Genomic DNA, 27,523 nt, shown 5'->3' on the forward strand with positions numbered 1-27,523 from the left:
GTACGAAAGTGTTGCTCGCTTTTGCTGTAACAGATGTAGCCATCTATTCTGCTAGCATGTTCCCCTTGATGCCTCTGTGGCCGGGCACCCCGCAGATCATGACAAGTTGGTTTGACATATATGCAGTGCACAAAAGTGCATAAAGCTCGTTGAGTACAGGTTTTTTGTTTTGGGGGAATGACATTAAGGACCTTACTAAACTCAAAAAGTAAGTGAATATGATGGCACTTGGTAGGTTGGTTTTCCCGATACATTTAACAGCCGACATTACTGCATATGCCTCAGCGGAAAAGATACTTCTCTCCGGGTGTAAAACATCAGATTCTGAGAATGATGGACCAACCGCTGCAAAAGGCACGCCAGCATGGGACTTTGCATGCGTCAGTACGAAATTCCGGGCATGAGTACTATAACTGGAGTTCTAGAAAGTGCATTTGGATATGTTCCTCTGGAGCGTGCTTTGTAACATGAACAAACGACGTGTCACATTTAATAAGCTGCCATTGCTATGGGGGTAAGAGCTTTGCCAGGGCCTTTAAACAAGGTTCTAAAAGTGGGACACCCATTTCATCCCTGAGCTTCCTCACACGCAGTAAGAAGGGCTCCTTCGCTGTGGGTCGGTTGCAGAACAGTGTGGTGCATGTCGTATCATTTATAGTAGCATAGCACGGATGTTCAGGGTTTGCGTGTACCTTCAGAAAATATGTAAAGCTTGAGTATGACCTTTGCAAGTGAACACTCGTTCGATTCCGTGTGGAGGCTTTGCACTGGACTTGTCCTGAACACACCAGTGGCCAGGCAGATACCCAAACATTGAATCAGATCCAATGTCTTAAACGTTCCCAGTGCGGTAGAGTGGTACACCACGGCACCATAGTCTAAACGTGTAGGTATAAGGTTTTTGTAGAGGAATAATAGCCACTTCCTGTCGCTACCCCAAGTGGTTTGTGACAGAAGTTTTAGGAGTGCCCATTTCAGAACTCACCCAGTTTGTAGACGAGTGCAGGCAACTTGCTCGCATTATGACAACAGAAGATCAAGCACATGAACAGAATAGACAAAACAATGGCTTAACCATTACAACATTCCATACCGGCTCCGTCGTTTGGCTGCGGACCCCACCCAACGTCCCAGGTCTTTCGTCCAAGCTTCTGGCTCAATATCATGGACTCTACCACATTGTCGACTGAATATTGCCAGTCAACTACGTGATCGAGCCTCTCACACCGTCCGGTCACATGCGCCGTCGCGTTCGACACCGTATAAGTCAGCCATCTCACACCCTACTATGATCGTGTTATTGTATATTTGCCATAAGTCGCCAGGATGGCTCCTTTTCTCTCCCAGGGCCATTCTAATGAAGATGAGCTCAAGCATCGTTGATGATGCTTCTCTGCTGACATAGAAGAGGACGGATGCCTCAGCGCTTCAGCTCACGCTTGCGTTTGGCTAGGTCCGCTTGGCTGCTCTGCGCCCAACCCAACGCAACTGTGTGATAAGCACCAATAAAGCTTGCAGCACTGGAAATAAAAATGAGTTGTTAGTCTGTACCCAAGTGCTGTCTTTCCTTGTCCCGTTGTTTAGCACTCCTCTAAAGGTATCTATGTACCAACAAGCTCAATTTTCAACCTTTCTGCAGGTTTTAATATTTTATTGCCAAAGCACAAATTCCATCGTCATTTTAACATGCCTCACATGACATAGACATAAGTATGTACGACTGTGTAACACTTGGTCACAGATGACACCAATATTTGTGTTTCTTTCACTTATGCCGGTCTAGTAAAACCTTTCTAGTAAGACTGTCTAGTAAAACAGGCCGCCATTGGAATATGAACCTTGCAATGTTTAACGCTAGAATGTTATCTAGTGAGGCGAGTCTAGCAGTGCTATTGGAGGAATTAGAGGGCAGTAAATGGGATATAATAGGGCTCAGTGAAGTTAGAAGGCCAAAAGAAGAATATACAGTGCTGAAAAGCGGGCACGTCCTGTGCTACCAGAGCTTAGCGTAGAGACGAGAACTAGGAGTCGGATTCCTGATTAATAAGAATATAGCTGGTAACATACAGGAATTCTATAGCATTAACGAGAGCGTGGCAGGTCTTGTTGTGAAACTTAATAAGCGGTACAAAATGAAGGTTGTACAGGTCTACGCCCCTACATCCAGTCATGATGACCAGGAAGTCGAAGGCTTCTATGAAGACGTGGAATCGGCGATGGGTAAAGTCAAAACAAAATACACTATACTGATGGGCGACTTCAATGCCAAGGCAGGCAAGAAAGCAGGCTGGAGACAAGGCAGTGGGGGAATATGGCATAGGCACGAGGAATAGCAGGGGAGTTATTAGTAGAGTTTGTGGAACAGAATAATATGCGGATAATGGAATACCTTCTTCCGCAAGCGGGATAGCCGAAAGTGGACGTGGAGGAGCCCGAACAGCGAGACTAGAAATGAAATAGACTTCATACTCTGCGCTAACCCTGGCATCATACAAGATGTGGACGTGCTCAGCAAGGTGCGCTGCAGTGACCATAGGATGGTAAAAACTTGAATTAGCCTAGACCTGAGGAGGGAACGGAAGAAACTGGTACATAAGAAGCCGATCAATGAGTTAGCGGTAAGAGGGAAAATAGAGGAATTCCAGATTAAGCTACAGAACAGGTATTCAGCTTTAACTCAGGAAGCGGACATTAGTGTTGAAGCAATGAACAACAATCTTGTGGGCATCATTAAGGAGTGTGCAATAGAAGTTGGTGGTAGCTCCGTTAGACAGGATACCAGTAAACTATCGCAGGAAACGAAAGATCTGATCAAGGAACGCCAATGTATGAAAGCCTCTAACCCTACAGCTAGAATAGAACTGGCAGAACTTTCGAAGTTAATCAACAAGCGTAAGACAGCTGACATAAGGAAGTATAATATGGATAGAATTGAACATGCTCTCAGAAACGGAGCAAGCCTAAAAGCAGTGAAGAAGAAACTAGGAATTGGCAAGAATCAGATGTATGTGTTAAGAGACAAAGCCGGCAATATCATTACTAATATGGATGAGATAGTTGAAGTGGCTGAGGAGCTCTATAGAGACTTATACAGTACCAGTGGCACCCATGACGATAATGGACGAGAGAATAGTCTAGAGGAATTCGAAATCCCCACAGGTAAGGCCGGAAGAAGTAAAGAAAGCCTTGGGAGCTATGAAAAGGAGGAAGACAGCTGCGGAGGATCAGGTAACAGCAGATTCGTTGAAGGATGGTGGGCAGATTGTTCTAGAGAAACTGGCCACTTTGCATACACAATGCCTCATGACTTCGAGCGTACCGGAATCTTGGAAAAATGCTAACATAATCCTAATCCATAAGCAAGGGGATGCCAAAGACTTGAAAAATCATAGACCGATCAGCTTACTGTCCGTTGCCTACAAAGTATTTACTAAGGTAATTGCAAATAGAATCAAGAACACCTTAGAGTTCCGTCAACCAAAGGACCAGGTAGGATTCCGTAAAGGCTACTCAACAATAGACCATATTCACCCTATCAATCAGGTGATAGAAGAATGTGCGGAATATAACCAACCTTTATAATAGCTTTCATTGATTACGAGAAAGCGTTTGATTCAGTCGAAACCTCAGCAGTCATGGAGGCATTGCGTAATCAGGGTGTAGACGAGCCGTATGTAAAAATACTGAAAGATATCTATAGCGGCTCCACAGCCACCGTAGTCCTCTATAAAAAAGCAATAAAATCCCAATAAAGGCGTCGGGCAGGGAGATACGATCTTTCCAATGTTAAAAAAAAAATTAAATTATGGGGTTTTACGTGCCAAAACCACTTTCTGATTATGAGGCACGCCGTAGTGGAGGACTCCGGAAATTTCGACCACCTGCGGTCTCTCCAATGTTATCCACAGCGTGTTTACAGGAGGTATTCAGAGACCTGGTTTGGGAAGAACTGGGGATAAGAGTTAATGGAGAATACCTCAGTAACTTGCGATTCACTGATGATATTGCCTTGCTTAGTAACTCAGGGGACCAACTGCAATGCATGCTCACTGACCTGGAGAGGCAAAGCCGAAGGGTGGGTCTAAAAATGAATCTGCAGAAAACTAAAGTAATGTTTAACAGTCTCGGAAGAGAACAGCAGTTTATGATAGTAGTGCAGCACTGGAAGTGGTAAGGGAATACATCTACTTAGGACAGGTAGTGACTGCGGATCCGGATCATGAGACTGAAATAATCAGAAGAATAAGAATGGGCTGGGGTGCGTTTGGCAAGCATTTTCAGATCATGAACAGCAGGTTGCCGTTATCCCTCAAGAGAAAAGTTTATAACAGCTGTGTCTTACCAGTACTCACGTACGGGGCAGAAACCTGGAGGCTTACGAAAAGGGTTCTACTTAAATTGAGGACGATGCAACGAGCTATGGAATGATGAATGATAGATGTAACGTTAAGGGATAAGAAAAGAGCAGATTGGGTGAGGGAACAAACGCGAGTTAATGATATCTTAGTTGAAATCAAGAAAAAGAAATGGGCATGGGCAGGACGTGTAATGAGGAGGGAAGATAACCGATGGTCATTAAGAGTTACAGAATGGATTCCAAGGGAAGGGAAGCGTAGCAGAGGGCGGCAGAAAGTTAGGTGGGCGGATGAGATTAAGAAGTTTGCAGGGACAACATGGCCACAATTAGTACATGACTGGGGTAGTTGGAGAAGTATGGGAGAGGCCTTTGCCCTGCAGTGGGCGTAACCAGGATGATGACGATGATGATGATGAAAACCCAACAATCGGCATGTTGTAAACTTGCACAGAATGGCCAGATTCAATATCGTGCCATTGCTTTCATATCATCATCATCACCGTTGTCATTGTCTTGCTGCTGCTCTCACACACACGGTCATGTCACACACACAACTACTCACTTTGTACAAACACACTGGTTCACTTGGCAGCACTTTGTGGAACCACTAACAATGCTAGGCATGGATTCCCACAGTACATGGGATCAGCATAAATACCCAAGGCACTGAGCCGTGCTCCCTCAAGGGTTGCGGAATATAGTCTTTTATTCTTCACAAGCACTATCTCTTTCTCTCTCTCTCATAGTGGTGGTCAGCTGGGTCAATTTTTCAACTTCATTTACTTAAAGTGATGGCGCTCACCGTCGATCGGCTCCTGCATTATTCTGTGCTTCCTACAGATAACTGCTTTTCTTAGCTCACATTTCCCAGCTGCATTATTAACCATAATAAAAGCGGATTCCAGGGCTTTCATAATTCTCATTGTTTTTTGAGGGTAGCACCATCTTCATCTATAGTCAGTGCCAGGTCAAGAATGCAGCAGCAAGTGCTCCTCAATTGGAGCATGTATATACATGCACCAGAAAATCACTGCTGCTTTGCGACAGTGCCACTAGATGGCACAGTGTGTCCAGAAAGAAGTGTGAGTGAGGAGCCCGGTTGCTGCATGATGCGTTTCTCAGGTTCCATGCATTTCGGAGGCCATACACAGGCTTCAGGGTGGCAACACTAGATGGTGCTGAGCGTTCTCAGGAAAGTGCGAAAGAGGAGTCCCGCTGCAGTACACATATAGACTGCATACATAGCTTGTTTCAACTGTGGAAATACAGTAAAAACCCACGTATAATACGAGGTTTTTTCCTATTATTAGCATCCCAAATTTTCGCCTCATACTATATGCCGATCCGAACAAAAACTTCAGTCAGAAATTTGGGCTAGAAGTTTTGGTTTCGTTATTGCTGCGTGGCTACGGCTTGGCTTCCTTACTGCTGCGCGGCTATGACTCGGTTTTCTTATTGCTGCAAAACTACAGCATCATTTCTTTATTGTTGAGTGTGCACCTTGGCAGCACATGTACAAACCACGTTTCGCGAAGTGCATTTCTTTTTTATTCCGCACGAAGGACCAAGATGTCCTGGCCACGAAAACAGTATTCGGCTGCTTTCAAGAGAAAGGTTATTTTAGCCGCACAGGACATCGGCAACAGTGCGGCCGGGACGCAATTTGACGTCAATGAGGGAAGCATACGCAGGTGGCGTCGACAAAGGAAGCCCTTTTCGCACGCAGAGGAACGCGAAGGAACTTCTGCGGCCCGAACGAAAAGTGGGACATTCCTGGAAAACAAACTCGCCCTGACAGAGTTTGTATGTGAACAGCGAGCCGCACGTCTAGCTGTTGAGCGTGGAGCTTATGCAGGCAAAAGCTAAGCAGCTTGGAAGAGAAATAGGGCTACCGAGCTCTGCCTTCAAAGCGAGAAAGCACTGGATTTATCGCTACATGTGCTGTGCTGGATTTTCCTTACACCACCGAACTTCGATTTCGCAAAAGCTGCCCGAATCGTTCGAAGAGCTGCTTGTGGCTATCCAGCACCACATTATTTCGCTGCACAAGTCCAAGAACTTCCAGCTAGGGCAAATCACGATGCTGACCAAACGCCGGTTTATCTGGACATGCCATTGCCCCTCACCATGCACGAAAAGGGCTCTAAACAAGTTTATGTACAGTCCACTAGCAACGAGAAAACGTGACTTATTGTCGTGTTGTCGTGTACAGCAGACGAACGCAAGCTCCTGCTCTATGTCGTCTTCAAGAGCAAGATAGTGCCTAAAGCTGAGGAGCTGCCAAAAAATGTGGGAGAAAGGCTGGATGAACGAGAATCTTGTGCTCGACTGGATTAAGTCCATCTGGTGTAGGTGGCCTGGCGCACTGTTGTCGTTCCCATCCATCCTCGTGCTGGATGCATTTCGTTGCCATTTGGCCAACTCAGTGAAGAGGCTGTTGCGCAAATCCAGCACTGAACTCGTCGTTATCTCTGGTGGGATGACGTTTCAACTGCAGCCTTTAGATGTTTGCGTGAACAAGCCGTTCAAAAACGCGGTCAAGCAGTGTTACGCAGATTGGATGCGCTCAGGTGAGCCTGCAGTGACGCCGACCTAACGGCTAAAGCAGGCTTCGCCAACCGCACTATGCAGGTGGATTGTGGACGTATGGGCCAGCATACCAGAGGACTTTGCACGGCGCGCATTCAAGAAGTGCGGCACCTCGAATGCGCTCGATGGCACAGATGATCAGTACCTCTGGGAAGATATGTCCGACAAGGAACTATCCGAAAAGAGCGTAGCTGAGGAAGACAGCGATTGAAAAAATTAAATTATGGTGTTTTTACATGCCAAAACCAGTTTCTGATTATGAGGCACGCCGTAGTGGAGGACTCCAGAAATTTCGACCACCTGGGGTTCTTTAACGTGCCCCTAAATCTAAGTACACGGGTGTTTTCGCATTTCACCTAGAAATGCGGCCACCGTGGCCGGGATTCGATCCCGCGACCACGTGCTGAGCAGCCCAACACCATAGCCACTGAGCAACCACGGCGGGTGACAGCGATTGAGGTGCGGAGTGCAATTTCAATAAATGTTTTCCTCGAGTTTTCCTACCTTTCATTATACACGGATAAGACTTTTTTTTTCCATTTCGCGTCCCAAAAGTTTCACTTCGTACTATATGCGGGTTCGTATTATACGCGGGTTTTTACGGTACATTGTGCTGCTGTATTGATTCAATGCTAACGCATTACCATTGACAGTTATCGTGACATGGGTTCTGCCATATTTTCTTTTATGAATTCGCAAAACTTTACATTGTCTTTAGCACCAAGAAGAGTAGTGATGCAATGTTGGCGAACCATTTATCGTGGTTAAACTGTGTTGGATTGCTGAAATACCAAGGGATCAGCACTACTATCTCATGACTTCCCAGACAGAGTATGTGTAAAAGAAGGGTACACGTACTCTACAGAAAAGATTCAGCTCTAAGGTAACTGCTCGGACATCACTGCTAAGACTGGATGAAACAAGTGTTGCTCAGAATTGTACTTGAAAAACACCTAGCAATTAAATACAACAGTCAAATCTCTATATAAAAATCACGCGGGAACGTTGAAGATTGTTCGTTATATTGAAATATTGTTGTAATGAAAAACTTGCGGTTATAAGCCAGTGGACAAACCTAGGAATTAAAATGACGTACCTTGGCAGTAGACGCATGTGCAGACAAGCATACTCTCAAATAAACATGTTTCACTCACTTCAAAGCTGCTTTATTTGAAGAAATCAGAGATTTTCTTCTAACGCATGCAGCATGCACAACCGATTAGGAATGCGTCTACATCTTCCACTTTGCCCAATACCTCATCGGGTACATCAATACACCGAGCGATGAAAGTGCGGACTTTGTTCACATGCACTAAAACATCAATGTTTGATACCAACTCATCTTCTGTGTTCGGTGACCTACAGTGGTCTTCCTTCGGGTCGCCATTGTCACTGGACACGACGCAAACGCAGCTAACAATCTCTTCAGTTGTCAGGTCCGCCGCCGTTAGTGCTTCGCTGTCGCTCTCCCCGTAGTTGTCAAAGGATGAGATGGTGGGCAGCAGTTCTGCAACCTCAGTCCATGGATCTCCTGGGTTGTTGTCAGTCACCATCTTCAAGCTGCACAGGCGCATTAACAAGCCCTCCTTTTCGACAGCAGTTCCTAATGGCGGAGTGCCTTCAAGTTCCACCAAGCTTCTGTAAGCATTTTCGTTGCCTGATTGCAGTCGGCTACTTTAGGCGGAGGTTGATAATCAACCTCTGCACAAGGCGTTTACGAAATTCTGCTTTCACAGTCTCTATAATGCCCTAGTCTAGGGGCTGCAGTCAGGACGTGTTGTTTGGCCTCAAACTCCAAGCGAACGTGCTTCAAGCTAACATTCACAATGTGAGCAGAGCAGTTCTCGACAACCAGCAGGATTCTTCGGTCAACCCTCCTCATTTGGTCGTCAAGTTTGATGAGCCACTCGGAAAAGAGTTTTCCGGTCATCCAGGCTCGTTTGCTGTTGCGTTAGTCGTACAGACTCAACATGACTTCTTTCATACAGGCTTCGTGTACTTGCCAATGATGAGCGGTTATTTTCTTCGTGCCTGTTGCATTGCAGCAGAGTAGGACTGTCATGGGAACATTCGACTTCTTCCCTCCTTTGCACTGCTTCCCTTTGAAGTGTATCGTCCGGTCTGGCAGGAGCTGATAAAAACATGCGGTCTCATCCACGTTGAAAATATCGCCATCAGAGTACGATTCAGCAACCTCTAGAAAACTATCATTGCACCAGGAATCCGCGCCTTCTCTGTCAGCAGCCTTTTCCTCGCCCGAGACTACCAGCCAAGTTATTCTATTCCTTTGGCTGAAACAAAAAAGCCAACCCACACTGGCGTCGAACCCAGTTATTTTAAGTCAGCAGCAAATTCACGGGCTTTTTCTTGGAGCATTGGGCCAGACACGGGAACGTTTTGCAGTCTGGCATCTTTGAAGCACGTGAGAACAGCTTGGTCCACATTTTGAAAGTTTCCCAGTCGCAGCCGTTTCCTCGTAGGAGCAAGTTGCGATTCTCGGTGAAGCTTGACAATTGTGTCTCGGTCTTTTAAAATGGTCGCAATGGTCGATGGGGCAATGCCACGCTGTCTGCACATGTCCATTTACTTTCCCCCTGCGTCGATTTCCTGCAATACGTCCAATTTGTCCTGCATCGAAAACTGCTTTTGCTTTTTCTTGGCGCTGTCGCTAGCTGCATTCATCGTTGGATCTCGTGTGAACATCACCAAACCTTTGTCATGAAGTTCTTGGTGAAGTTTGTGATGAAGCAGTTGGCATTCAACATGGTGATGATGATAGCTACTGCACTCGCGGTTTCTGTTTCACGTGAGAGTTGCGGCGCTGTTACTTTTAGCCGAATTCGTCATACTGATCCTCGGTTATAATGGGGAAAATAAACTAGGTGCATTATTCTGAAATAAGCGCTGTATTGAAACTCATAGTTTTGAAATATTTTTACATTGAAAATATAGGCAATCTGGTGGGGACTTTAAAAATATTCGTAAATTTGAGAAATTCGTTAATGTGGGGTTAATAGTAACGAGATTTGACTGTATTTGCACACTGTATAGTGGAAATAAGATTGGGTTCCTCAAGTTACAACAGTTCTGGCATAAAACGCAGTACCAACAATTTCGCCAAATCGCCAAAAAGCTGTCCAGGCAGAGGCAACCCAAAATAAGCAAAATATCCACTAACACTAAATTATATAGCAATACGTGGTCACACTAGTTACACGTCCACCCAGTGAGCATGTTCATAAACGTAGTGGAGATTATGGCAACCTGGATTCCTTCTAACATATGCATTCTTTTAAAAACTTTTTCATGCTTCTAAATAAAGCCCTTTTGTTGTATATAACATTAAGGTACATTTTACTTTTTGGCACTGATGGTTTTTCAACTCTGCTTCACATTCGATGAGAACTGTCTCTATAATTTCCACTCGAAGCCCTAGGCAGCTTGAGTTAAAGCTCGATTTAAAGGGCCCTTAAACCACCCAGAGGTCGAAATTTAGTTGCAGTGTTGCAGTTGTGCAAAAATCTGCAACGAACATGTAGCTGCAAGAATTTTTCGAAATGGTGCCGTAATAGCAAAGTCGACGATCGAAATGGGGCCCTCGCTTGTTTCGCTCTTTCCTTCACGACTTTTCATTGGTTGGGTGGTCTCCTCCTCACAATCGCAAAGTGTTCCTCCAAATGTCACGTGACATACGTCATTGCCAACATGCTTTTCAAAGTGCTGTCCACTTTCGGTTACCGCAACTCCACACTTCTCGGCTATCCACTGTTGCTGCCGTGCTGGCCCGTGCTCATGCGAAGCGTGCTGCATGGTCTCTGTATTGCGCACACCTCTAGAAAGGCTCACCAATATAATGCACCTGTATGGTGACACGCCGTGCGAAGCACCTCCGCTGGAGATCAAAAGCCGCCATCGCCACATTCCCCAGATCGTGGTGACAATATGGCTTGGTACATTCTGCTGTTTTCACCTATTGGCTGTTAGCCTGTTCCACGCTAATGGCACCATCAATGCAGGTGCGTGCGCGGTCTATGCCTGGTGAGTACAAATGCCGAGGAGAATGCTTGCAGCAGAGAGGAGACAGAAGTCATTGCTAAAGAAAATTATTGCGTTACACAGCACCCATATTCCCAGCATATGTCTGAATCCTGGTGTCCTCGAGGCGGCGCACTAAGCTTTCCGGGATTTCAGCACACAAATAGAAGCAGAGTTACACAAGTGAGCAAAATATGCGTTCACTACAACGTTACTAGATGAACTCATTGAAACAGCTCCAATGCACTCAAGGCATTGTGCAGGACGTCATCATGACGCAGCCAATGTCGCATTGATTTGTTTTTCTAGATAGTGTTTTTGCAGCCAAGCACCGCACATGAATGCCTTTTAGCCATCGCAAAGTACTGTCAGACTCTGTTCACACAGCTAATCAGACCTCTAAGCATGGTGCTGGAACGCAAGCGATTTGGCACTTGCGTTGAGGGCAGTAGCTACCGATTCGCAAGTGCACACAAGCGAGCAACATGACGAGGAAGAGCATGAAGCGTGTGTACTTGCTAGCAGACTAACCAGAAGTCGTAGGTTCTTGTTGGAACAATCGACAGTGTCTGCTCCTGATGACGTCGCGGTGTGCACTGAGAATACTGAAAAGGCCCAGAGAGGAGCACTGGATTGTTTTTTTTATTTTGGGGCACGCCCGCGGTGTGTAGCACTGCCACGTTTGGCATCATTGATTATGACGGCATTCTGAACTCGATGCTTAAAAAATATCAGAAGTGGTTTAGGAGCCCTTTAAGCGTTAGGTCTGGTATGTCCAACAGACAACAAAGCTATTATGGAAAAGGTTAACAAAACATTTTTTCTTCTCATTGAAACTTTAATATCCTTATTCGTGGTGTATACAGCACACTTTGATGAAGAATAAACATGTTCTTCAGGTATTATTATCATCCTCAAAGGGTTAATTTATTTACCGTGTAAGGCAGAAACAGCTTCCAGATTAAGTGCAAACCAGTGCTGTAAGAATTGTGTATCTTACTGAAGGAATAGAAGGAAGACCACAAAGATGGCGAGTTGACATCGCTTCTGGACAAGCACTAAAGAAGGCCATATTTCGTTTTGATGTAGTGTAATACAACTTTACATCATATTTCTTGGGCTGGTGCAGACTGAAGTAATTGGGTAACTTGTGGCATAAATGAAAAGGGAACTGATAATTTCAACCTCTGCCAGCAACATTAATGAATGCTGCAATGCTGAAAACTACCTGGTAACTTGCAGTACATTCCCAATACAACTTGTATCCCTGTAAACCCCACAAGTGTGCCACATACAAATCCACAACTGCAAAATGAGAGCAGAAAAGGACCTCAAAGGTGCTCTTAGTGGCCCTGCATTTTGCCTCCACTGATTTGTTATATATTGCACAAACAGTTGCTTGCAAAGCTTTGTTCCTTTCCCCCTTTTTCCATGCAGAGTAATGAAGGCACAATGATGTAATACCCCTGTCAAGCGGGCAAGTTAAGTGCACTTACGGAGAGTGCCACTCGGTTCAAGTGCACTTTCCCAAATTTAAACATCGCAAGTAGAGTGTAATCGCAGAAGAGTGCACTCCGGTAGAAGTGCGTTCCCGGAACACACTTCGCTGGTTCAGTGCGTAGCCTCGCCGCCAGCGGTTTCAACGATACAAAATGTAATGCATAAGAAAAGGACACAGAAGTTCATTTGAGTTGAACAGCTTTTAATTAAATAAGCAAAACAGAACTCGCTCACATTCTGTTCTAACAGGACCAAATGCCGTCTCGTCGCACGCTGCCATGTTGTTATGGATTGGCTAGGCATTCGTCTTGGCCAGCATTGACTTACAACACTCTTACAATAAAAAAATATTTTCATTTTTTGTTGAAGAAAAAGATTGTTCTTTTTATTTATAATACAATGTAAAATATCTTTTTAGAAGTTTATTTTTCTTTTTAATCAACATATTAAAAAAATACGCTCGTAGGCTGTCACCAATTTTTTTACTGCGTGCGCGCTCTGTTTTCCTGTTTATCACCATGTAGCCTAAAGTGTCACTCAAGGTCCCGAAGTGCTCTCCCCGTAACTGCACTTAACTTGCCCGCTTGACAGGGGTACAAGTTGCATTGAAGAGATCCTCACATATGCGGACCTGTGATGTGACGAAAAAGCGACCAGTTGTGTATTTAAGGGTGGTACATTTCCATTCTTTGCACTCCTCGGCATGAAATGGAATTTTTTTTTTAAATTTACTGTCCCAAGAGTGTCTCTGCCACTGAAATTGTAACCCACTTTGCAACAGAGTGAGGCAGTATTCCTTCAACACAGATCACCACTTTATGCAAAGGACAAAAACAAATGTACTGGCCACACCTGTGCAACAGAGACCTAAAACAGTTACGATGGCAGTTTGCAGTTTTTGTGTGCCATTACTACAGCTGAAGCTCAACAGCAAATAAGTGTCTCAAGTAAGAAGGGTAAGAGATTAAACTTCATGGTCAGAAGTAGAGCGCAAAAGCACACCAATCAAGAGGAGAAACAAGTCAAACTGCAGCATGACAGAACAGCTGGTGAAACTAGAAAAGAGCAAGCAGTATTTACCTTTCGCTTGATGAATTCTAGCAGACATTCTTGACCCCGAATGAAGAAGTTATGGAAAAACTCTATTCCCTCTCGGTCTGACCTTAGACCCTGGTCTATGTTGGCCACTTTGCGAAAGCCATCTGTAGGAAAAGAACAAGATTAGTCCATTAAATTTTATATACTTCATAATGGCCTTGAGAACCAAGAACATTCAAAAATCAGTGTTTGGTTTATAATAGAATTATTTTCATGTATTTTCACTTCAACAGACTATGGTACAAAATTCAAAGAAGATACCTGAAAAATTATCCCATGGCAGTATTTGCATTAATTAGCCGTACCGCACAAAATTTTAAAATTTGTCACTCTAACTGCTGCCACATTTTGTGTCCGTCAGAATTTCAGAAGGAATATAGCACACAAATTTTCAACACTTGCAAATTTTATTTTATTGTTTTATTGTATGATGATAAATTCTAAAGAAAATCACCACTCTGTGTGCAACTAAATTCAAATATCTTTTTATTGAAAATCACAGGATCAAGAATAAAGAAAATGCACTGCATTTGAAATATTGTCCTTTTCAAACATTTGCTTTCTCAAGGAACCAAATAACACTTGTGGAGTGACCTCAAGGTGGCAAAACACACCCTCCATGAAAATGGCACCTCCACCTAAAACAATTTCATAATAGTTGCTTTCTGAAGAAACAAAGTTCTATTCGGTGCGTTCTGACTCATATGTGCACGATATATAAAATTATGAAAAATTAGAGATGTGAAATATACAACCTGTTCCAGTTTCTCATGGAACTGCCAAAGAGAAAAGCTGAAATCTACATATGTTGGGAGCAGAATTTTAACTTCATAGCTTTGCACTAAAAACTGATATCAATTCTGTAAAGTATACATTAGGTCAATTGAATAAATACAACATATTTGTTTGCGCCTTTTTTTTTATACTAGTCTATCACTCCCAAGTTTCCCAACGGAATGGTATATTTTAGAATGGTCTATAACATCAATTTCACCAACTTTAGATGTCCCAGCAGATGCAGCTTAAAGAATTTTATAGGCTTTTTAAACATATGCTGGTTTTTTTATTGCTAAATTACACAATTGTAAACATGCCTCACATTACTTTAATTCTGTGATTTTCTGCTGCTTTCGTAAAAGTTCGATGGCCTAAAGAAAATTTACCGTATTTACTCGATTCTAACGCACCCTCGATTGTAACGCGCACCCATTTTCCGCAACCAAAAAAAGTTAAAAAAAACACACTCTCGATTGGAACGCGCACCCGCTTTCCGCAACCAAAAAAAGTAAGAAAAAAAAACACACTCTTGATTGTAACGCGCACCTGCTTGCCGTGACCTAAAAAAAGAAAAGTCCTTTGCAGTACCACGCACCTCACTTTTTCATACAGAAATACAACTTTCTCTGATTTGGAAAAAAAGATTTACTCCCAATGCAGTAAAGTTGCGATAAATAAAAAAAGTCGCAGTTTCGTCCAAAAGGCGAAGCATCAATTACGATAGCAAATTAGTAAACAGCAATACGAAAAGTAAGGATAGTAGTTTTATCGGCCCGTATAAACTTAAACATTCGCTTGCTAGCTAAATTAACAAGCATAGTGCCATGCACACACAAGCAAACATGAATACGTCTCACTCAATGACCACGGAAACTCTTTATCAAAACGCTGGAGAGAAGAAGTGCGGTAGCAGGAGCTTTGTGAGGCCTCTCGCTTCAATGCAAACTAAGCAACGAAAACAAAGCACGGTGCGCCTAGATGCATAGACTCTTGTGTCCGTCACAGATCGCTTTCAATATAGGGGCTGCGCGGTCGCACTGTACGCAGAAGCCGCTGGTGTAGAACGCCCCCCCCCCCCCGCCCCCCCCTTTTTGCGCCAGAGCCGCCCGCAAGTTTCGAGGACTCCGAACACCCGTGAAGCGGCCCGATTTCCATTGGTCCCTGCACACGTGATCGCTTTCCTTTTAATTGCAGCTTTGTGATAAACTAGGCATGTCTTTGCAGTCGGCACTTCCATGCTGATAGAGCAAACGCAGAAAACGGGAAGACAGACAGTGCACTAACCTAAGCTAAAGGAAGCATTGCCTAAGCACACGTACAGCAGCAGATGGAGGAAGCTACGGCAGCTAGGCTCGAAGCGTGTATGAGGTGGCCATTTTGAAATGCCAATGGCAATATGGTAATGCAGATTTAGGGTCGTACTCGATTCTAACACGCACACAATTATTGAACCAGTTTTTTTTAAAAAAAAAAGTATGCATTAGATTCGAGTAAATACGGTATATATTTTTGACAGACAGTAGATTTTTTACCTTTTCTAATGCAGCAAATCTCATGAAAATCAGTTTAGCAGCGTTACAAACCCACTGCCACTCCACGTGCTGGTGTTATGGTATTTCTCCAGCTAACTGCAGCTTTCATGCAACCATGTGTCTGGAATGCACCACGTGTTTTCACAAAAAAAAAAAATTGTTCTGACAGAACTCAATATTGTAACTAAACCATCATCACTGTATTCTGCACTTTGTCATGCACTTTCACTGTTGAACACGCCTGACAAAACCCATATTGTTACCCAGCTACCCCAGCACTTGCCCTCTTACTTTTTATTTGTTTGTTCTGTACTCTATACCATACCTTTTCGCAATCCTGTCTGCTCTTCGTTAATTAAATAACCAGTTGTTGCCCGTCTTGATAGTACCTCAAATAGATAGCAAGCAATATGATTACTATATATTGTCACAAAGATAACTAAGATGGGCTCGCCCTAAGAGAACAGCCTTCTTTAAAGGGACAGTAAAGCGAAACAATAAATCAGTTTAGACTAATGAAGCATTGTTTGAGAACCCTGCAGGCAGTCATTTAAAAAAAATGGTTTGATTATTAGATAAGAAAATGAAGGTCCAAGTATCAGTGTTTGAATTTCGCACCGAAACCCTAGCGCGGGTACGTCAGCGTGACGTTAGGGATTCCGAAGTATGTTTTCGCATTTGGACCGCGTTGGCTGAATAAAGGTTCCCGAAACTTGCCAGGTTTAATATTTGGTTCCTTTAGAACACAATGTAGTCAATCTATACTGCTATATATAATTAGTAGGCCCTAGAAGATGCCATCAAAATCCAAGACGTCACAGCCCCCAGGTGCAAAAACTTAAGTAGGGGTCGCCACCCGTATTTCGTTCTTGCGCTTTTTCTGGCTTACCAAACGTCTTATCGTAAGAGTGGTGTTTTTGGTGTTGTAGAACGGTAATTTACTGATGCAGAAGAAATAATTTTTCCCTTTAGTGTCCCTTTAATGATGGCCGACACCCAAAAAACCCCGCACCACAACTGCACCCTTCGTCATCTCTCTGGCGATCGGTGCCTGTAGTGGACAGCTGACTTCTGGCGATCAGGACTCGCAGTGGGCAGCTTACTTCGCGTCATTACTCCCCACGTGAAAAGCGACCACCCCAGACGCTGATCGTAGGGAGTAAAGGGCGACAAAGGACGCGGGAAAAAGTTTATCAGAGGGACACTACAGTTCGATCTGTACTACGAGGAGAATCTTGGCTCATGGCCATGGTCGGCTCGACCTCATAGTAGTACTCTCAGGGACGACCTTGTAGTTCACGTCTATGAGTCGCCTAACAATCTTGTATGGGCCAAAGTATCTGCGCAGTAATTTTTCCAACAGCTCCTGATGACGGATGAGTTTACAGACCCAAACGTAGTCGTCGGGTCCGTACAGGATGTTCCTTCGGCCACTGTTGTAATGGCGGGCGTCAGTACTCTGCTGGAGGCGGATGCGGTTGCGAGCAAGCTGCCAAGCTTCTTCAGCCTTCTGGACGATGTCGTCAGCATTGTTGCTTATTTTTTCGTTGTTGACCAGGAACATGGCGTCTAAAGGTGTTGTTACGCAGCACCCATAAACCAGTTCAAATGGTGTGAATCGGGTAGTTTCCTTAACAGCCATATTATATGATAATGTCACATACGGTAAAACTTCGTCCCATAACTTGTGCTCTACGTCAACGTACACCGAGATAATATCGGCGATAGTTGTATGGAGGCGCTCTGTAGGTTCATAAGCTTGTGGGTGAATGACCGCAGTCTTTCGATGATTGGTGTGGGTCAGTGTGACGATCTCGTGTATTAAGTCAGCAGTAAATGCAGTCCCTCGATCGGTTATTAAGACGTTAGGGGCCCGTGACATAATACGCTGCCAAGAACAAAGAACATGGCGACTTCTGTGGAGGTTCCGTGGGGTACAGCTTTTCTTTCTGCGTACCACGTTGGGTTAGTCCTTTGCGACGATTACCCATTTGTTGCCTGCAGACGACGTAGGGAATGGACCAAGAAAATCCATTCCAACCTGTTGAAACAATGCTGGAGAAGGGTCCAGGGAACTGCAGAAGACCAGCTGGTTTCGAGAGTGGAACCTTGCGCCACTGACAATCATGGCAGCTTCTCACGTAGTGCTGAACAGACGAGAACAGCTGTGGCCAGTAATACTTCTGGTGTATGTGCACTAACGTCCTGGCAAAGCCTAAGTGTCCGGCCCAAGAGTCGTCATGACAAGCTTACAACACTTCGCGCAGTGAAACTGGGACGATAAGAAGGAATGTTTTTTGGCTGCTTTAGAAGTTCCTTTTGTAGAGAACATTGTTGCGGAGGCAGTAAGAAGTCAGTCCTCGTGACATCGGTTGTAGGACAACGTCGCCTCCTTGGAGGTGTAGGATGAGGGGAAGCAATGTACTGTCTGCACGTTGGAGGTCAGCCATTTCAACAGTGCCTACTACAAAAATAAGCGGGAAGTCTTGCTCTAAGTCACTTGGTTTCAAAGGTATAGATGCACGTGAGAGACAGTTAACGTCGCAGTCCTTCTGTCCGGACCGATAAACCACTGTGACATCGTGCTCCTGAAGGCGGAGGTTCCAACGAGCGAGGCGGCCTGAAGGGTCCCCAAGACTTGCAAGCCAGCACAGTGAGTGGTGGTCATTACTACTTGAAAAGGTTGGCCGTACAAGTAGGGTAAGAACTTGCTGATGGCCCAAACAGCGACGAGGCACTAGTTTTCAGTCGTGGAATAGGTGACCTCCGTGTCTGTCAGACTGCGACTCGCATAGGCTACTACTCATTTGCTGCCGTCTTGCCACTGGACGAGCATGGCACTGAGCCCAACACTGCTGGTATCTGTGTGGATTTCTATGTCAGCCTTGTCATCGAAATGCACGAGTACAGGGGCTGTTTGCAGTCACTTCAGAAATTTTGTAAAGGCTGCTTGTTGCTTGTCCGTCTACTCGAAGGGTCCATCTCGGCGTGTTAATCTCGTTAATGGTTCAGCGATCCATGAAATTCCTATGAAAAATTTATGGTAGTAAGCGCAAAAACCTAAGAAGCGTTGAACTACCTTCCTGTCAGTTGGATGCAGGAACTGACAGGAAAACCGCCGATTGATGATGGATAACACTGCAGCAAGTGTAAACATCTGTCATTGTTATGCTTACCACATTATGTATGATGTGCTCGGATTTCACAAAGTGTCTGCAAGATGGGTGCCCCGGCAGCATGACCCCTGAATCGAAACAGTGACGTGTTGATGTGAACAACTTCTGCAGTGTGTTGCGTGTCAAGGCACGCACATCCTCCATAGCATCGGTCACCATCCAGAAGCTGCGCACCTTGTGAACACGCGCCCACTGCCCCCGAAACAATACAAGCTACTAACCATAGCTCCACTGCCATGCCACATGAATTCAGAACGAGGCAAGGAGAGGCGACGCCAGCGAGTTGCCTACTTTAAGAGGTACACGGCAAAACACCCTGACGGCATATACTTCTACGCTGATGCTAGCATTGGTGCACGGGGCTCCGCTATAGCAGTCGTGACTAACGACCTCCAAACTGTACAGGGTCGTCCACTCTTAGGGTGAACACGGTTCACCGTGGCCGCGCTCCGCAGGTCGCCAGTGCGCCAGCACGCCGCTCTGGCTTTGCTGTGAAGTACACTTCGCTAGACCCAGGTGACTGAGCAACCGAGGCGGCGTTGCGGGAAGGCACACTTCGCTAACTGGAGCATTTTCCAGCTGGTTTTGTCTACAGCTTGTGAACAGCCTGCTTAATCAATATACAATAACAGAAACAAGCTTCTCACCACATAAATCACTTAGCATGTTTTTTATAAGTGATGAGGGTAAAAATACAGTCATTTTTTCGCGCTCATTATTAGGCTGGGGCATAGAGGCAACGCTTGATATTCGTGTCAGAGACATCACTGAGCCTGAGGCTGTTCTTAATTTCCCGAACGGTGGAGGTCGGGTTTGCAGCAGCCGCCACAACAATGGTCGTGTATTCAGCTTCAGTGGTCACTCTTTGTCGGGCTTTATGGGGAGCATCCGCAATTCTTCCATCCTTCTTGTAAGCCTGGACGATTCGATTCACAGTTCTCAGTGGCCTTTTTGTCATCTCCGATATAACCCGTTGAGAATAGTTTTGTAGGCACAGACCTACAATGCGTCGTCTTTCTTTTTCCAGTACCCACAACATGGCTAGTTTACGAAAGTGCACTGGGGAAATAAAATTATCCTGTACTGTTACAGCGTTTTTATCGCTGAAGTGCTATGGCAACCAGCAACCGAACAAAATGCAATTCATCATGCAAGTCGACAGAAATACGTTTAATGGAAACACCTCTGGTGTCTTTCGATATGACGAGTCATCCCAGAATCTTTGACTCGTGAGCGGCCAGTCCCTCACTTGAGCAGCTGTTGGCTGCACCGCATCATCATATTAAGCTAAGATGGGGTAGTATGACCTAAGCAAAAAAAGAAAAGGGGAGCAGGGGGCCTCGGCGGTAGATTCGGCTAACGCCCATGGTCAGTTAAAAAGTAGACTGGCCCGACCATAGCAATCTGGCTTGGGCCGGGCTTGGCTTTTACAAATGTCGAGCTCGTTTGCCAACCACCAGGCTGCTGTCGGCAGACGACACCGGGCCGGCCTCATGACCACCCGTTTATTTATCGTGGCCGCGTTCGTCCAACACACGGACCGGCCACTTCCCCACGACGGCAACAGCATCGCTTGTTCGCGGCAAGGGTTCCTGTGCCGTATTCATGTTTGGAAAATCAGACATCCACCCGTTCGTAGCGATTGCTACAAAGGAAACCCATACGGGTTCCTCGGGGTTTTACCCACTTAGCCCCCCCCTCCCCCTAACGCCTAAAAAAGAAGAGAAATCAATTCGTCCTTTTCTCCAAATTTATCCGATGCCCACCTATATGGCGTAACGCAGAGGCCATGTGTCGCTTCGGTACAATTAAAAAATATTTATATGCTAGTGAGAATATGCACATGACCTATTCCTAGGAAGTACTGAAATGAAATAGAAGCGAATAATGACTTAATTACCTGGCAAGACGTAATTTAAGCTAGAAAACAGACATGTAGATTATATATAGATTTTCCACTCCAATTACCTATTCAATACGGACAGAAACAGCATTCGCATGCGGCGTGCATTGACTCCAAGGAGAAAAAAACAACAAAAAAAAACGACGGCGCCACATGTTTTACTTCACCTAATCAATGTAATCACATAATTGACCGATTCCGCTAAATGAGAATGTTACTTCTCGCGTTAGGTAGCCGTCAAAGGAATGGCACCGCTTTGGTGATTTTACCCAAACTGTGACAACAAAAATGAATTTTGTTTTTTTATAGGATGTAGAAAGATGAAAAGGGGGAGTAAAATTGCCGCTAAATCAGTTGCTATGCCGGGGAGAGCACTTTCCTACATTGCATAAAGCACTCCATGCACCCCTACCAGCGAAATTAACGCGTCAATAAGAGAGTCGAGAAGTAGTGGATGTCGCTTCTTAGTTGCTGTCGAACTAACATTATTGCCCTACTTAATGGTAAAATTGATGGCAAACATGATGCATGATTGAACAATCGCTTTCTAACTTTCTGTGAAATTTATTGTGGGTTTCGGCCGCTTTCTAAGGTCAATTAAGCAAATTCGTTTTAGCATGAAGACATGCGTGAAACGGCGCGCTAGGCTCATCAAATGACTCCAACGAAGAAGAACGCGCCTAATAGGTTTCTCGGTATGTGCTACACCAAGTGCTGTGAGAGTAAAATAAAATGGCCCCAGCCTAATAAAGAGCGCGAAAAAATGACTGTATTTTTACCCTCATCAATTATAAATAACATGCTAAGTGATTTATGTGGTGAGACGCTTGTTTCTGTTAATGTATATTAAGCAGGCTGTTCACAAGCTGTACACCAAACCAGCTGGAAAATGCTCCAGTTAGTGAAGTGCGCCTTCCCCCAACGCTGCCTCGGTCGCTCAGTCACCTGTGTCTAGCGAAGTGTACTTTGCAGCAAAGCCAGAGCGGTGCACTCCAGCACTGTAGCAGACGACACGAAGCACCTCCCTTGGTCCGTCTGTAGCTGCGTCGCTTCACTTCGATGCGCCGTCACGCCCGACGCACTGCCGCCCCGCGGAGCACGATTACGGTGAGCCGTGTTCACTCTAAGAGTGGATGACCAAAGACAGATCCGACCTTAGCGGAGCTGACAGCCATCGCAATCGCGATCAAACACATGCCCCCTAGTAACTCAGCCAAACCAAGAACCATATTTACCGACTCCATGGCAGCTTGCAGCAAACTTGCACAACGATCTCCCTGCCCACATTTCGACATTTATTCAAGAGCACCTTCAGGGTCCTTTCGAAATCATCTGGATACCTGGTCATGACGGGCTGCTGGGAAATTAAAGAGCTAATCAGTTCACCTGCGAGACTTTGAACCAGGCACCCTGCATTCCGTGACCAGCCCAGATGAAAAAGTGGGCTCCCCTGCTTCTGTGGCCATATCAACAGGCAAGGCACAAGTTCCCCAAGCTCAGCAAAGTGCTCACCCATGAACAGGGTGTACTGATTCGTCAGGCCCAGACTAAAACACTCCATACACCAGCGTGAATGCACCTCATCCGCAGCCTTTTACCTGAAGATCCCCGCCTGCCGATACTGTGGCGAACACCTAAACACATCCCATATCCTCTGGTCCTGTGGACCATCCCCATCTCCCCTGCCTGCCCCTACAAATCTTTCCCCTAAACCCCATGCCGGGTGGCTGACAGAAGCAGCCAGCGCCAACGACCAACGGTACCTTGTGGCATTTATCAGTGCTGCACTGAAGAATGCCGCAAGCGAGGCTCTGGACTGAAGGCCTTTCCACCACACCACCCAACATGAAAATAAAGTTTTTTCTCTCTCTCTCTCTGCAGTGCGTTGAAGAAGGGGATGCCTTCCTATAAAAAATTGTCACCAGGGACGAAACCTGGGTTCACTACCACCAACCAGAAATAAAGAGGGCAAGTAAAGAATGGCACCACTCCTCATCACCCGAACCAAAGAAGTTTTGAACACAGCCATCAACAGGGAATGTTATGCTGACCCCCTTTTGGGATGAAAAAGGCATCATCTTGGTGCAATAGACGTCGCGAGGGACTACTATCACTAGTGAATCATACTCTGACCACCTCAAATATAATCTTCGGCCTGCAATCAAATCGAAGCGCCATGAATTGCTGTCTGCAGGTTTTGCATTGCAGGTGTTGCAGCATGACAATGCACAACCCCATATGGCCTGTGTAACAGTTGCAACAATAATAGACCAGAAGTTTGAGTGTCTTCAGCATCCACCATACAGACCAGACCTTGCCCCAAGGGGCTTCCATATGTTCGGACCACAGAAAGAAGCCCTGGTCGGCAAGAAGTTTCATTCTGATGAAGAGCTACACCACGAAGTGCACAAGTGGTTTTCCACTCCCAAACGAATTCTTTTCTACAGGAATACAGGCTCTTTGTGTGCCATATTTTATAACCTCTGAGAGGGTTGAGTGTTGTCATTTCCTCACATGGCACAATGCATTGTGGCAGAAGTATTAAACTTGAATTGGATTATGGGGCTGTACGTGCCAAAACCACGCTCGAATTATGAGGCAAGCCATAGTGGCAGACTCCGGATTAATTTTGACACCATGATGTTCTTTAACGTGTCCCTAAGTGCACGTGCATTTTCTATTTTGCCCTCGTCAAAGTGCGGCTGCCACAATTGGGATCAAATCCAGGACTTCTAGCAATGCCATAGTTGCAAAGCTAAAACAGGGGGCACAGAAGTGTTGATTTGACGGTCGGCCGCTTGCGTAGTGTCTCCTGGACCCTGCAGTGCGCTTTAATTAATGCGGCTTAGTTTCTGCACGCCCTGCGTAAGTTGCCCACTTGACAAATTTGCATGGCGTTTATTTTTCAGAAATAGCAGCAATATACTGTACCGTACCTCGAACTTAAGCTTATCCTGTTCCCCCGCGACCGCTGTTGTACAATAGCGGGGTTTCCTTGCCTTCTCAGAACACTATACCACCACCCTGGCCATTCCAACAGCAGCGTGACGACAGCCAGGAGTGGCCATGCATGCACCAGCCACTTGCCGGAAGCACCGAAAAGCCGAGTTAGAAGCACGAAAATTACGAGAAACTGTGCGGGAGGCACCGTCATGTGGTGTGTGAAACGTGAACGACTGCACTCTTTTCAGTGTTTTTTTTTTAATTATTATTATTTATTGTTTCTGCTTTTCTGCCGCCATTTCTCCTGCCTCTGCAGACTGTCCCTCCTATTTTGATAAAGACAACTAACATCTAACTTCATCGACCTATAATCTTTTGTGTTCTTTTGTTTTGTTGTTCATTTCAGTTCGGTGCCAGCCATGGTTTTACTCTCCAAAAGTTTATTATACTATCTGGTAGTTGGCACGGCTAGGAGTGCCGAGTGTGTGGTGGTGGTCTGTGTGTGTCACATATGTGCCACCTGAGAATTGGTAAAATGAAGGTTGCTTTGCTTATTTGAGCCACCGAGTGCTTTGATATACTAGAGAGATCACCAGAGTCATCGATATAGCCTGAATGTGTGTTCCTTATGACCTCTCCGCATTGTGATGCTGAATGGGCTGCCATGACGACGGCTGACAGCTAGGCCTAACTGTTGGTTTACTCACACCTCCCCTGTAGACGCACACCTGGAGGTGAGACCAGAGTTGCCAGATGTTGCCGAGCAAATAAGCAAACAACCACCCCAAAACAAGCCCAAAAAAGCGGTGTGACTTTTGCTAAGAAGCCCAAAAGAAGCGGACAATAACACATTTTCTCATTCTTGCAAATCGTTTAATTATAGCATCAAAATATCGCACAAATACGAAGGGAAGGCGAACAAATCCCTTTTTTTATTTTTAACAGCAACAATAGCTGCAAGAATGAGCGAAAATACTCATGTACTTTTTAACATCGTCCCCAGGGTAGTCTGCACCCTGTTCGTTGCGCGTTTGCCAGTACAAGAATGAAGTTACTCGTTGACTCATCCAACCTATGGTTCATTTCACGGCTCAACTACACACAGTCATCATCGGATGTGTTCGACTCATCAGGAAAATCATCCGCGTCCACTTCGGAACCATACCTACAACCTACAAAGATAACCAAAGCGATCAAACTGTATGACAAAGGGAATTACTCGGCAATTAACTCGGAACTCGCACATTTTGCTGCTTCGTTTCACACCAGTTTTTTTATGCGTTCTGTCGAAACTAACTGGCTGCTTTTTAAAAACAAAATGCTCGATGTGTTCGCGAGATACGTACCCGTTATCACCCTAACCGAAAAACAGCCATCCCCATGGTTTAATATCACACTAAAGCGTCTTAACAATAAAAAGAAAAGGCTTTTTCGCTCGGCTAAACGATTTAACAACGCAGGCGCATGGAATAAGTATTACCTTGCAGAAAAAGAATTCGAAGCTCTAGCAAATAAAAAAAAAACTCACTTTTTTTTTCGCAAACGCTGCCGTCTATGTTAAGAAATAACCCCCCAAAATTCTGGAAGGTTATTAACCGTAATAACTCCCAGCCATTAGCTCTGTTTGATGATCAAAACCATCGTATTCCCGATTGCCAAATTGCTGAACAACTTAACCTTACTTTTTCTTCCGTCTTCACAACTGAACCTGTTAACATATTACCTCGCTTCCCTCTTTCGGATCATGCAGTCATGCCTGATATTACCTTTTGTCCTTACGGCATTGAGAAACTAATTGATTCATTAAAACTTACATCATTGTCTGGCGTCGATGAAATAAATGTTAAAATGCTGAAAAACACCAAAACAAATGTGAGCGCGATGTTATGTGCTATTTTTCAACAATCATTGTCATCAGGAGTGGTGCCGGAAGACTGGAGAGTAGGCAAGATTGTTCCAGTCCCCAAAAAAGGTCCTCCATCGTTGTGCTCTAGTTATCGCCCCATTTCACTCACCAGTGTTTGTTGCAAACTAATGGAGAATGTTATTTACTCTCAGATCGTAAACTTTTTAGTATCCAATAACCTCTTTCACCCAGCTCAACATGGCTTCCGTAAAGGTCTTTCATGTGACACCGGACTAGCTTTATTTTTTCATGATCTAAGCTCTAACCTCGACTTGAACGTACCTGTAGATGCTATTTTCTTAGACTTTGAAAAGGCATTTGACAAAGTTCCACACCAACGGCTACTCCTAAAACTTTCCCGTCTCAAGATTAATCCATTTGTACTAGACTGGATACGTAGCTTCCTCACTAACCGACAACAGTTTGTATTTGCTAACACATAGTCATCTAAAAGATCTTCTGTCCTTTCGGGCGTACCACAAGGCACAGTTCTCGGACCACTACTCTTTCTAATTTACATTAATGATCTTCCTACTGCGATCTCTTCTAACATTCGATTGTTCGCAGACGATTGTGTAGTTTATCGACGCATAACTAACACTTCAGACATGCATTTGCTTCAAGATGACCTAAAACGCATTGAATTATGGTGTAACAAATGGTTGATGTCTTTAAATAGTAAAAAAACCTCGCTAGTTTCTTTCCATCGCAGACAGCATCACCAATCAGGGAAATGCACCATATACGGCGCCGAAATCTCATCCGTAGACTCCTATAAATACCTCGGCATAACCTTTTCAACTACCCTAAATTGGTCAGATCATGTCATTAACTTAGCCAATGCCGCGAATCGAACCCTTGGTTTTCCCCGCCGGAATCTAAGACTTGCTCCCCCATCAGTAAAATTGTTAGCTTATGTTACATATGTCCGCCCTAAGTTAGAATATGCATGCTCTGTCTGGGATCCTCATCAACATAACCTAACTAATACACTGGAATCAATTCAAAACCGTGCAGCCCGGTTTATCTACTCTGAATATTCTTATCATGCAAGCATGTCTGAACTAAAATCCCGTGCCGGTCTTACTAATCTAGAATCGCGACATCTTATTTCTAGACTGTGTCTTTTTCACAAATTCTATCATTCACCACTCCACATTTCAGCTATATTACCAGCTCATCGTCAGTCCAGCCGCATTCACCACAGCAAAGCCGTGTATCCTCCCCCGGCACAGACTACCTCTCACCTACGATCATTTTTTGTGAAAACCGCCAGCGACTGGAACGGTCTGTCTGCCGACATCACGCAAAACTCCGACACTCATCACTTCAAGGCTGCTCTCGAATCCCTGTTTTGTTAAAGCCCATCCCTCATGTAATACCCCATCTCTGGGGCCTTTGGGGTATAATAAATAAATAAATAAATAAATAAATAAATAAATAAATAAATACATGTTTTGAGAGTTGAATAGCTGCAACATTTTTAATGTCGGTTAAAAGTTCCGGCAGCAAACATCTCGAAACATTAAGCCATAACGTACGTGCAGGATGTCGCTCAACATAGGATTCTTCATTCTGTTTCGGCGGCGCCACTTCACCAGGTTCATGTGTGAGAACACGCGCTCAACATCGGCATTGCTAAGGGGCATGGCAAACAACGACAGAGCGAACTCTGCTATTTCCGTGAAACAACTTTCGCCGCTTGCA

At 44.9% G+C, this 27,523-nt stretch overlaps 1 protein-coding gene across 3 annotated transcripts in view; it reads right to left on the reverse strand.

The window, feature by feature from the left end:
• LOC135911136 (heat shock factor protein-like) overlaps positions 1–27,523 on the reverse strand; it is a 119,082-nt gene that overhangs the window by 67,395 nt on the left and 24,164 nt on the right. For all 3 annotated transcript variants that reach the window (XM_065443302.1, XM_065443296.1, XM_065443284.1), the window contains exon 3: positions 13,562–13,683. In XM_065443302.1, coding sequence (XP_065299374.1) covers positions 13,562–13,683 — 122 coding nt within the window. The remainder of the gene's footprint in view (positions 1–13,561; positions 13,684–27,523) is intronic.

Source organism: Dermacentor albipictus, chromosome 1 (assembly GCF_038994185.2).
Source record: "Dermacentor albipictus isolate Rhodes 1998 colony chromosome 1, USDA_Dalb.pri_finalv2, whole genome shotgun sequence".
Taxonomy (NCBI): domain Eukaryota; kingdom Metazoa; phylum Arthropoda; class Arachnida; order Ixodida; family Ixodidae; genus Dermacentor; species Dermacentor albipictus.